A 12,251-nucleotide genomic window follows, 5' to 3' on the forward strand; every position below is an offset into this window, starting at 1 on the left:
ATGGAGAACAGCGAAGGTTACACGGTACTGAATCTCCGGCCGACGAGGGGAAACTCAGCGCATTTGTCTCCAGATGGATATCAAGGTATTGCAGTAGTTTGTCTTTGCCTGGACACAGGGCACCATGGAGATCTGGGGTTTGGGGCCAGAGGATTCAAGGGCTGGATGACTTAGTTGGGGTTGATCCTGCTTGAACTAGTGGGCCTGGACTCGATGACCTTCTGAGGTCCCTTTCAGCCCTAGGATTCCATGATTCTGTGACAAGTAGACAGCATTTTCCATGGGTCGGAGACTAGGTATGGCCTAGTGAGTAGGAGGTCTGGTTCTAATCCTGGTTCAATGACCTGGATAGTCTCTTTAATGCCTCCCACCATTCCTCTGTCTTACCCACTTGTTTTATAAGCGCTTTGGAGCAGGGACTGTCAATTCTAAGAACATAAGACTAGCCACACTGTGTCAGAGCAAAGGGCCATCTAGCCCAGTGTCCTGTCTCAAGATAGATGCCAAGGCCAGGTGCCCCAGAGGGGGTGAACAGAACAGGGAACCATCAAGTGTTCCCTCTCCAGATATCCAATTCCAGCCTCTGACAAACAGAGGCTGGGAACACCATTCCTAGCCATTGATGACCTCCATGCGTTTATCTAGTTTATGTTTGAACCCTATTAAAATCTTGGCCTTCACAACCTCCTCTGACCAGGAGTTGCACACACTGACCAGGCGCTGCGTGAAGGAAAACTTCCTTTTGTTCATTTTAAACCGGCTTCCCACTAATTCCTTCGGTGACCCCCAAGTTCTGATGTTACGGGAAACGTGCACAGGGCACAGCACAATTAGGCCCCAGATTCCTGTGGGAACCTCTTGGTGTGACTACAGGACTAACCTAATGAACAGCTTCAATGTTAGTGGTGATGACCCCTTAGTCCCACTGCCTGTATGGACAACACTCTGGAGATGTGGACTGTGATATTTCCGGTGCTAGCTATATCAATATGATGCTGGTTTTGAAAGCAGCCACTTTTCAGGTCAGGCTTAGGTGTGGTGGATTTCCTGATGAAATAATTACTCAGACTTATTTTTTAACTCCCACTTTAAACAACAGTCTCCTTGACCAACCGCTGGACCTGACAATAGTATTTCTTCTTATTTCATTTTTCTCTTACAATAGCACCCAGCGACACCATCCATAATCAGGACCCTTATGTGCTAGCTGCTGTGCAGATGCGTACCCAGAAAGAAGCCTCAGCACTAAAAAAACTTATATCCTAAAGAAAGGATACTTATCCCCATTTTACAGATGTGGGACAATGAGGCACAGGAGATGTAACTTGGTTCTACGCCAGCACTCATTACAGCAGCATCTGAGGGCAGGTCTGCACTATCACGGAAGATCAACCTGCTCAGGGTTATTATGCATTTAGCAGAGCCGCACAAAATCAACCTCTCAGGAGTCACAGTCAACCCTTGCACTCGCAAGACACGAGGAGTAAGGGAGGTCAATGGGAGAAACTCTCCCGTTGACCTTTCCCTGTAGAGAAAGCCAACTTAGCCAAGCACAGGTACATTGATTTTACCTAGGCAATTGCAGTAGCTAGAATTGCGTATCTGTGGTCGACGTTCTTAGCCTTGTAACAGAGAGGAAGCCGTGCTAGTCTATACACTATCAAAACAAAAAGCAGTCAAGCAGCACTTTAAAGACTAGCAAAATAGTTTATTAGGTGAGCTTTAGTGGGACAGACCCACTTCTTCAGACCATAGCCAGACCAGAACAGACTCAATATTTAAGACACAGAGAACCAAAAACGGGAAGCAAGGAGGACAAATCAGAAAAAGATGATCAAGGTGATAGACGTAGCCTCAGAGACTGCGTGAATTTACCCAGGAACAGGGAGGATATGAGGGGCACATTAAGGAATTAAACCCAATCTCCAGGCATCCTCCAGCAACTAACGATGATGTTTCACTGAATGTTTCGTCTTCCAGAGTCTCCTACGAGTGCCTGTTGTTACAAAGTCGCCCTTGGAGCATTAGCGACATGGTTTGTCATTCTCACGTTATTGGGGATTACACTGGGAATATGGGGTAAGTGTTCGGGATTCCAGCAAGTTTTTTAAATCTATCAAATCAAGTACAAGTTGAACATCTCTAGCATGGAATTCTCTCTCATTTTTTAACTCTCAAAAATGAGTCTGCATAAAACCAAAGAAGTAGTCATGTAGCACTTTAAAGACTAACATAATCATTATTAGGTGATGAGCTATCATGGCTTTTTTGTTTTGATAGCATACAGACTAACACGGCTATCTCTCTGTCACGTGTCTGCATAGTTATTTCATCAGGAAACACAGTAACGTCTGTATCAGAGAGGTGGCCGTGTTAGTCTGAAGCTTCAAGAACAACAAGAAGTCTTGTGGCACCTTATAGACTAACAGATATATTGGAGAATAAGCTTTCGTGAGCAAAGACCTGCTTTATCAGATGCGTGAGTGTGGGGGTGGTTTCGGAGAGGTATTTAAAGAGTGGGGTCACAGTAAGAGGGAGGGCCCTCTTACTGTAACATCTGTAATCCAGCATGATTTTAGTTAGCCAGACAACCACATCTCATGGGTGTGGCCAAGTTTCCTGCTGTCCCATAAAGTTTGCTTCCAGACACCAGCCCTGGCTCTGTGTTCTGGGCTGTTCTTTAGCTGTAATTTACCCCGAAATGTCTTCTAAGAGCCCAGTGAGCGATGGTAGTGTTGGTAACATACTAAACGATATTGACTTCCTGTGGTCCGGCAAATTCTGTCCTCTGGCACAGGTCAGGTCCCAAAGGTGCCAGACTAGAGAGGTTCAACCTGTTGATCAATTTCTAAGGTGCCATCACCAGAGCTAAGTAACAGTATAACTAGGCTTGGCAGATTTCAATTGACTTTTCAAATTTAAATGGCCATTATAAATGTTTTTATTTTTAAGTACGTATTTCAATTTTTCTCAAGTTAAATTGTGAACATGTAGGTGTTTTTAGCTTCCTGTATGTTAATCTATTGAAATTTTCACAACTGTGGGAAATTATAGGGTGGCATTAGAAGAGGTCAGACAATTTTAAGTGACAGCTGATTTTGTGATTTTAAAAGTTAAAACTTAATGGTCATTCAAACAGAAATTGTCAGAATCACAAGTCAAAATGTACAAGTAAAATGAAACTATTATCTGTAAACAATTTTTCATTACTTTGTCTCTCTTTGGTGGAATTGATGTTCACTGATAAATATCAAATTCTTCCAAACCTATATACCGCATTTTGTTCTCTAACTCAGTTAATTGTGCCGGGCTCTGCACAGACACACAGAAAGGGACAGTCCCTGCCCCAGCTGAGATCAGGGCCCCGTTGGGCCGGGCGCTCCACAGACACAGCGAGAGACAGTCCCTGCCCCAGCTGAGATCAGGGCCCCGTTGTGCCGGGCGCTGCACAGACACACAGCAAGAGACAGTCCCTGCCCCAGCTGAGATCAGGGCCCCGTTGTGCCGGGCGCTGCACAGACACACAGCGAGAGACAGTCCCTGCCCCGGCTGAGATCAGGGCCCCGTTGGGCCGGGCGCTGCACAGACACACAGCCAGAGACAGTCCCTGCCCCAGCTGAGATCAGGGCCCCGTTGTGCCGGGCGCTGCACAGACACACAGCGAGAGACAGTCCCTGCCCCAGCTGAGATCAGGGCCCCGTTGGGCCGGGCGCTGCACAGACACACAGCGAGAGACAGTCCCTGCCCTGGCTGAGATCAGGGCCCCGTTGGGCCGGGCGCTGCACAGACACACAGCGAGAGACAGTCCCTGCCCCGGCTGAGATCAGGGCCCCGTTGGGCCGGGCGCTGCACAGACACACAGCGAGAGACAGTCCCTGCCCCGGCTGAGATCAGGGCCCCGTTGGGCCGGGCGCTGCACAGACACACAGCGAGAGACACTCCCTGTCCCCAAAGAATTCACCACCGTGACAGAGAAGACTAAGAACAGCTCTGTACCTCCCTACCGCATTTGGGAAACTGGGGCACACTGAGATACAGTGACTTGATCAAGGTCGCACACCGAGTCTGTGGCAGAGCGGATAATTAATGCCTCACCTTCATCCAACTCCTTAACCACCAGCCCTCCCTCCCACTGTCTAACACTCATCAACTTCATTGGGACTTCTGCATGAATATGGCAGCAAATCACCCTTCCTTCTGTCTTACCCCAACAGCCTTCTCCTCCCCAGACGTCCAGAGGAAAACCCACCCACCAGCCCCTGACAGGCTCTATTCGATATTTAGTTTGGAGATTCATGTGTTAGTGGCTAAGGTGCCCCAGGACTGCTTCTTGCTTTTAACGTTAGAGGCTAACCCAGCTACCCCACTGAGACGTTTCTCCCGAAGGCAGGAGGGTCCTAGATTTCCTCCAATAAAATATTGAACCCCTGGTCTCCCCTCTCTGCGTACCTGACCCAGCTCCACCTTGGCTGATGCTTTCTCACAGTCAGACTCTGTCCAGCCACATCCAATCCCCAGCTCTGCTGGCTGCTGCTCTTAAGTTTTCCAGGGCCCAACTCATGACAGACCGGCTGGAGCAGCAGAAGACACACCCCTGGAGGAGCTGGTGTCTCACCTGAGGCAGCGTCTGTGTGACACAGCATCGGGCAGCTCTGCAGGTAACCTCACCTCCTTCGCACACCGGTTACCAGGCTGGGTTCGCACCCCTAGGAAGAAACAGTAACACCAGAGAATGCTAGAACTGGAAGGAACCTTGGAAGGTCATTGAGCGCAGCCCCCTGTCCTCACGGCAGGGCCAAGCACCATCTACACCATCCCCGCTAGATATTTATCCAACTTCTCAAATATCTCCAGTCATGGAGATGCCACAACCTCCCTAAATCCCCAGGAGATTTATTCCAGTGTTTAACTACCCTGCCAGTCAGGACATTTTTCCTAATGCCCAACCTAAACCTCCCTTGCTGCAGTTTAAGCCCATTGCTTCTTGTCCTGTCCTCAGAGGCCAAGGGGAACAATTTTTTCCCCTTCTCCTTGTAACGTCTTTTAGATACTTGAAAGCTGCTGTCATGTCCGCTCTCAGCCTCCTCTTTTCCAAACCAAACAAACTCAGTTCTTCTCCTCTTGTCTCCCAGGTCATATTTTCTAGACCTTGAGTTATTTTAGCTGCTCTTCTCTAGACCCTCTCCAATTTCTCCTCATTTTCCCTAAATTGTGGGGCCCAGAACAGGACACAGGACTCTAGTTGAAGCCGGATAAGTGCAGAGTAGAGAGGAAGACTGTGGAGGAAGAAGCACTCCCATTAACACACCCCAGAATCTTGTTGGCTCTTTTTTGCCGCAACGTCACCCTGTTTTGACTCATGATCAGCTTGTGGCCCACTCTGACCCGTCGACCCCTTTCTGCAGGACTCCATCCCAGGGAGTCACTTCCCACTGTGTGCACGTAAAACCGATTGTTCCGCCCTAAACGCAATACTTTGTATTTGTCCCTATTGAACATCAACCGAGTTACCTCAAGACCATTTCTCCAGCTTGTCCAGATCACTTTGAATTCTCCAAAGCACTTGCAACCCCCTCCCAGCTTGGCATGACTGCCCATCCACCTTCCCCTGGCAGAGTGAGTCGCCTGTGGGGTTTGAACCCACCAGGTCCGGTAGGGCAGACTCCCGCTAGATGAGCTAAAGGAGGATCTCCCATACCTGGTGCGAGTAGAAAGCTATTCCCCTTCCTGTGGACGAACTACGGGAGGGGGATGTGGCACACAGGTTGCTAGTATAAAGGAACTGGCTTCCAGTGGAAGGTTCAAACCAGGTCCTTGGAGTGACGTTTGGCTGCGGCTGGGTTTGGTGCTACAATGACACACGCTTGGGGAAAGTTTTATGGGCCCACCGAGACATCTAGTGGTCACTCAGGGTATTTCTCGGCCCTGACTGGAATTTTTCCTGCTTTAGGTAAAGTCCTGACTCCAACGACCCAGCTCCTCCAGCCCTGGATTCCCCCTCATAGAATCAGAGGGTTGGAAAAAAAAAAAACCTCAGAGGTCATCGAGTCCAGGCCCCTGCCCAAAGCAGGACCAACCCCAATTAGGTCATCCCAGCCAGGGCTTTGTCAAGCCGGGACTTAAACACCTCCAGGGATGGAGATTCCACCAACCCTCTAGGCAACACATTCCAGTGCTTCACCACCCTGCTGGGGAAAGAGTTTTTCCTTATATCCAACCTACACCTCCGCCTCTGTAACTTGAGACCATTGCTCCTCATTCTGTCATCCATCACTCCTGAGAACAGCCTCTGTCCACCCTCTTACAGAGCTCCCCTTCAGGAAGCTGAAGGTTGCTATCAGTCACCCCTCACTCTTCTCTTGTGTGGACTAAATACATCCAAATCCCTCAGCCTCTCCTCACAGGTCGTGTGCTTCAGCCCCCTACTCCTTTTCATTGCCCTCCGCTGAACCCACTCCAGTGCATCCACATCCTTTCTATACTGGGGTGGCCCAGAACTGGACACAATACTCCAGATGTGGCCACACCGGTGCCGAATAAGGGGGAATAATCACTTCTTTAGATGTGCTGGAAATGCTCCTCCTAATGCACCCCAATGTGCCGTTAGCCTCCTTGGCTACTGGGGCCCACCGTTGCCTCTCCCTCCACCTCTGCCAGTCCCAGCTGCCAGTCCTTGCTCTCCCAACCTGAGCTTCCTCCTGCTTCCCAGGTCTGTCCGGTCCCCTCAATCCCACCACACCCCCCTTGATATCCCAGCCCAGAGCTGTCCATGCACACCGCTCTGCACATGCCCCTTGATGCTGGCTGAGTCACCCCAGAACAAGATGGAACCCCCCCCAACCTCCCCATCATTATCACACACACAAAATAGAAAGCAGCAACATTTAACTTAGGATATTTCACCTGAAAGCTCTGGTGCTACACGATGGGATAAGAGAGAGTTTGTTAGTCCTACAGGTAGAGTATAGACTACTAATAATGCTACAGGTGTAGTATGATAGTTATAGGACAGCAATAATACCATAGGTCTACTATTGTAGGCATAATATAGGCTAGTCATAGTACTACAGGTATAGCATGACAGGTTTAGCAAAGGACAGGAATAATACCATAATATATATTGTAGGCATAGTATAGGAGAGTAAGAATACTACAGGTAGAGTACTATAGGTAGACAAGAAGATAGTAATAATACTATGGTTATAGTATTGTAGGACTATTACAGGATAGTAATAACACTACACTATAGTACTACAGGTATAGCATAAGCTCTAATACCTAGGGTATAGGACTACAGGCATAGCAAAGGATAGTAATTATGCTACAAGTATAGGACTATAGGTGTATGATAGTAATAATACCATAGGCATAGTATTATAGGTATAACATAGGATAGCAATAATACTACAGATATAGCAAAAGATGGTAATAATACCAAGGGTATGGTATTTTAGTAATAACACTACAGGTATACCATAGGCTATAATACCACAGGTCAGTGTTTTCCACAGTGCAGTACTTGTACCACTGGTGGTACTCAAAAGGATTTCAAGGGGTAATAAATTACTAAAAATCAGGAGATAAGCCCTGGGAAGGCACTGGGAGAGGGTGTACACTGATAAGGCCGAAATCCCAAAAGGAGTATGCAGATGCTTCAAATTCGGGAAATACTGCTATAAGTGTAGCAAAGGGTAGTAATAACACTACAGGAATCAGAGTAAAGGTGCAGGATATGATAGTAAGGATACCATAAATATAGCATTATAGATATAATATAGGCTAGTAATAATACTACAAGTATAGTACTTATAACACAGGATAGCAAAAATAGTATAGGTATAGTACCATAGATATAGCACAAGATAGCAATAATACTGCAGGTATACTACTAACATAGAATAGTAATAATGCTACAGATATAGAATCATAGGTACAATATAGGATAGTAATAATACTACAGGTACAGTACTATAGGAATACTACAGGATAGCAATAATGCTATATGACAGTAATAATACCCTAGGTATCATACTATATGTATAGTAATAGTTGTATAAGGATATAACAGAATAGTAATAACCTAGAACTATAGAATACACATAGACATAGTGTGATAATAGTACGGGAGTCGTCACATTACACGGAAGTAATTCAACAATATTTAGAATCGTCCACTCCACTGAGGAAGTCTTCGCTTCTCTTTCTCTTTCCAGGCAGCTCTGGCTGCAAACTCTGCCCCCGGGACTGGCTCACCTACAGGAACAAATGCTATTGGCTCTCTAAAGCCAGCGCCTTCTGGAGCGAGAGCTGGAAGGACTGTGAAACGAGGACATCTCAGATGCTGGTGATCCAGGACAAGGAGGAGATGGTAAAGGGATTAAGCTGGGAGTTTCACTTTGTCGGGGGAGGTTTTGCTGTGGTTTGCAGCGGATGTGGCTAATACAGAGGGGGACTCTCAGAAGCGGCATAGTTCGGTTTAAAAGCTCACCCCCTGCTGGTGTAAATCAGCATAGCTCCGCCCTAGGCAACAGTTGGCCCTATAGAAGTGTACGTTGAAGAGAAGAGGCTTGTGGGTAAGTGGGAGGCAGCAGGCATGGCTGGATCTCAAGAGTCATAGGAAACTTGCACTGACCCAGCTCCTCTCATAGCTGGGTGCTCCAGGAGCTCTAAACCAACGTAGGCTCTAGGGTGCGTGGACACGCTATTTCGGAATAAGTTTTGCTTCTTTCGGGGCTTCCCTGTAGTGTGGACGTGTTATTCCAGAATATCTTATTTTGGAATAACAGTTCTGGAATAAGCTAGTCCGGGATATCTCTGGAGTGGGGACATGCCCTATGGTATTCCCCCCAATGCATCTGTCTCACGCTTGGCAGGGGTTCATACAGAATGTAACTCAAGGGACGCACCTCGTCTGGATTGGACTCGCCATTAAGTCACCAGAGCATAAATGGACCTGGGTGGACGGTTCCCCATTAGATCAAAGCCTGTGAGTGTGCATAAGTGACTACTCGTATACATGAGGTGGAAAAGTTGTTGTGGCTGCCTTGGTCCCAGGATTTGAGAGAGACAAGGTGGGTGAGATAACGTCTTCACCTTCAAGTGTGAGCAATTCCTAAACCATTGGTGGGCAACCTGCGGCCTGAGGGCCACACACGACCCACTGGGCTTTTATTTGTGGCCCACAAGCAGCGTTCTCTGTAAGCTGAGCACTTGGGCGGATACCCTGGATTGATTCCAGTGCTACCCAGCTGATGACCAGAGCGCCCACAGTAGCCAGTAGCATTGTGCCTTGGTGCACATAACAGTTTGGTTTTGGTCCAATAAGAAACATGTTTTTGGTAGTTTTCTAAGTTATCGACCAAGCGGAAAACCATTATTCACCCAGCGCGCATCGGAACCACATTTGGAGACTTAATCTAGACATAATCAGGCGTTAGACATTTGATGATTGAACGTGGTGATAGTCTGAATAAAACCCTCCACCCTACTGGCGGCTGCTTCCACTGCATCACGCAGACATTTTAGACTTCAGAGTGGCAAACAGGGGGATGCTCCTGAAATTTTCTTGTAATAATTAAAAAAAAAATCACATTTTAAATCTCAGATCTTTCACAGGTTCCCGGTAACCGGCTCTGCTGAAGGAAACAGCTGTGGGATGATCAGAAGGAATCGGATTAATTCTGAATCTTGCAACACTGAATTCAAGTGGATCTGTCAGACAGGAGCCATCCTGCTATAAAGCTGGTGGTTCCTTCCTGCGTGACAAAAGGAAATCCTTGCATTTGAGTAAGAGGCCTGTGATTTACAAGGGGGGGTTCATACATCTGTAGCCCAGGCCTTGATCATCACATGGTTTTGAAAGGGGAGGAGAAAAATTATTTCTAAACATAAGAGGATTAAATGGTTTCCTTCTTGAGGGGTGCTGGTCTGTGTGGTGGGACTCAGGAAATTGGGGGTGAGTGTTTGTGACCTTCTTAACAATGAAGGGGATTAAACATTAGAACAAACGACCAAAGGAAGTGCTGGATTCACCATCTCTTCATGTCCTGAAAGCCAAACAAGTTATGCTTTAACCAAGCGTGAGTAATTGGGCAGTGTAACCAGGCAAAGACATTTAATGACAAGGGCGCATGAGAAGGCAGCCATGCCTGATGACATGCTTTTAAAAATCTATTTATCCATCCAGCTCCACCTATTCTATCTTTCTAACTCTCTGTCCCCATCCACTCTATCCATCCATTCATCTCCACACATTCTGTCTGTCTGTGCGTCTGTCAATCTATGCTGCCGGGAGCCCGTTTGTTTGGCTGTGTCTACACTTGCATTCCTCTTTCGAAAGAGGCATGCAAATGAGGGACATTGAAAATGCAGATGAGGTACAGATTTACATATCTGGTGCCTCATCTGCATATCTTCTTTCTAAAGAGCTTCTTGCTAAAGAAAAGCAGTCTAGATGCGGCTTGCTCGAAGGTAAACCCCACCTTTGAAAGACCCCTTCTTTGCATAAAAAGGGGAAGGACTCTTTCGAAGATGGGGGTTTACTTTTGCAAGAGCCGTGTCTACACTGCTCTTCTTCTTTCGAAAGCAGCACTTTCGGAAGAATATGCAAATGAGGTGACATATGTAAATCCGCACCTCATTTGCATTTTCAATGTCCCTCACTTGCATGCCTCTTTTGAAAGAGACATGCAAGCGTAGACACACCCTTCAAGAACTCCTCCTAAATGGTAAGAGCAAGGGCCACCAAATTTGGTATGATGCTGCTTCTTCCCCTCACCTAAACCATGGTCAGGGTTGGGCTGTGGCAGGAAAACTGGATGTGCCTGGAATCTGATGGTTATCTGGAACACGGGAAAGGAGGGGGGAAGAGAAAGGAGAGGGGCAAAAGAGAGGGGCACAGACAGTAGATACTGAGAGCGGCCACTGGGTAGAGCTGCAGCACCAGGAGAGAGGCCAGCAGGTCTGCGGGTCCCTCATCTTGCCTGCGGCAAAACTGGGTAAGTAGCTCTCCTGCCGCAAACCCAGAGCCTGCCCTCCACTGGAGACGCTGGAGGCCATGGGAGGGGGAGCTGCAGGCTGGGGACAGCCCCCAGAACCCTGCTCCCTTAAGGAAACCTGCAGGCTGTGGGGGAACCACGATGGCTGGGGGCAGCTGGAGGGTGGGCCGCCCCCAGGAGACCAGCCCACCAGGTGACAGAGGGCAACTGGAGGGGGGATGCCCCCCCAGAGCCTGGGCCGTTCCCAGACATCCTCCAGGTCACAGGAGAGCAGGGAAGGATGTGGCAACCTGCAAAGCCAGCCCTGCCGACAGCCTGCAGACCACGGGGGGAGGGGACACAAGATGGGGGGGCAGCCACCAGATCCTTGCGCTGCCCAGCCTGCAAGACCAAGGGGGGACCCAATGAAGGCTGAGATTAGCCCCCAGAGCCTTGCATCCACCTGAACAGCCTGCAGGCCATGGGGCGGGGGGGCGCACTGGAAGGAAGGGCACCCTGGAGGAGCTGTCCATCCTACCCCCAACAGCCAATAGGCTGCAGGGGAGGGGTCCTGGAGGCCCACTGTAGCTCCTAAAGCATCATCCCCTTCATACCAGCTGTAGAGTGGGGGTGGAAGGGGATCTGGCTCCTTCAAGAACAGGCTGGGGGAGGAAGCCTGGGGGTTGCCAGGGGGACATGGATGGTGCCAGGTGAGGCAGCGCGTTCCCCTTCCTACGACACACTCAGTCCTCGCTAGAAGTCGCTCCGATATACGTTGTATTGCACTTACACCACTGAAACGTTGAGGAACGCAGCCTAAAAATTCCTCACGCTTACGTCATCACATCGTTTAGAAAGTGGGAAATTAGCGGTACCCTCCCAGCCTCCTCTGCGACTCTCCCGTCTCACACAGCACAGAGGATAAAACTGGTTTAAAAACGTATTTTAGGTTTGGATCATTGCTTTAATTGTTGCTTTAAATGGCCAGGACAGTGAGCGAGGGGTATGTCAGGATTTAAATGGTCTCAGAGGCCAAATTTACACACTTACTGCCCCCCACCCCTCTAGTTACGTTATTTCTTATGGGGGAAAATTCCTCATTGTACACCACTTAGCTCTTAGTTGCAACTTTAGGGTCCTGATCCCCCACATGTACCGAGCCCTGCCACCCAAGCATGCAATTCACTCTTTTGAGCCAATGTTTTTATGGTCTTGTAGTCTGGGGTTGCTGGGGCTCTGAGATCACAGAAATAGGTGAGGTGTAAATGCTTAGTA

At 48.3% G+C, this 12,251-nt stretch overlaps 1 protein-coding gene across 1 annotated transcript; it reads left to right on the forward strand.

Annotated features, from left to right (window-relative positions):
* On the forward strand, positions 1–9,739 carry LOC142024943 (killer cell lectin-like receptor subfamily F member 1). The gene is made up of 6 exons (XM_075017321.1): positions 1–85; positions 1,981–2,079; positions 4,542–4,658; positions 8,214–8,368; positions 8,874–8,986; positions 9,616–9,739. The coding sequence occupies exons 1-6, from the start codon at positions 1–3 to the stop codon at positions 9,737–9,739; spliced, it is 693 nt and encodes a 230-aa protein (XP_074873422.1).
* The last annotated feature ends 2,512 nt before the right edge of the window (positions 9,740–12,251 follow it).

The sequence above is a fragment of the Carettochelys insculpta genome, chromosome 22 (assembly GCF_033958435.1).
Source record: "Carettochelys insculpta isolate YL-2023 chromosome 22, ASM3395843v1, whole genome shotgun sequence".
In the NCBI taxonomy this organism is placed as follows: Eukaryota; Metazoa; Chordata; order Testudines; family Carettochelyidae; genus Carettochelys; species Carettochelys insculpta.

Bases quoted from the DNA above. Each gene is read 5' to 3' on its own strand.
- LOC142024943 (XM_075017321.1), top strand. From the start codon at position 1: ATGGAGAACAGCGAAGGTTACACGGTACTGAATCTCCGGCCGACGAGG. The intron at 86-1,980 runs GTATTGCAGTAG...TTCGTCTTCCAG, and splicing joins GTCTCCAGATGGATATCAAG to AGTCTCCTACGAGTGCCTGT. The intron at 4,659-8,213 runs GTAACCTCACCT...TTCTCTTTCCAG, and splicing joins AGCATCGGGCAGCTCTGCAG to GCAGCTCTGGCTGCAAACTC.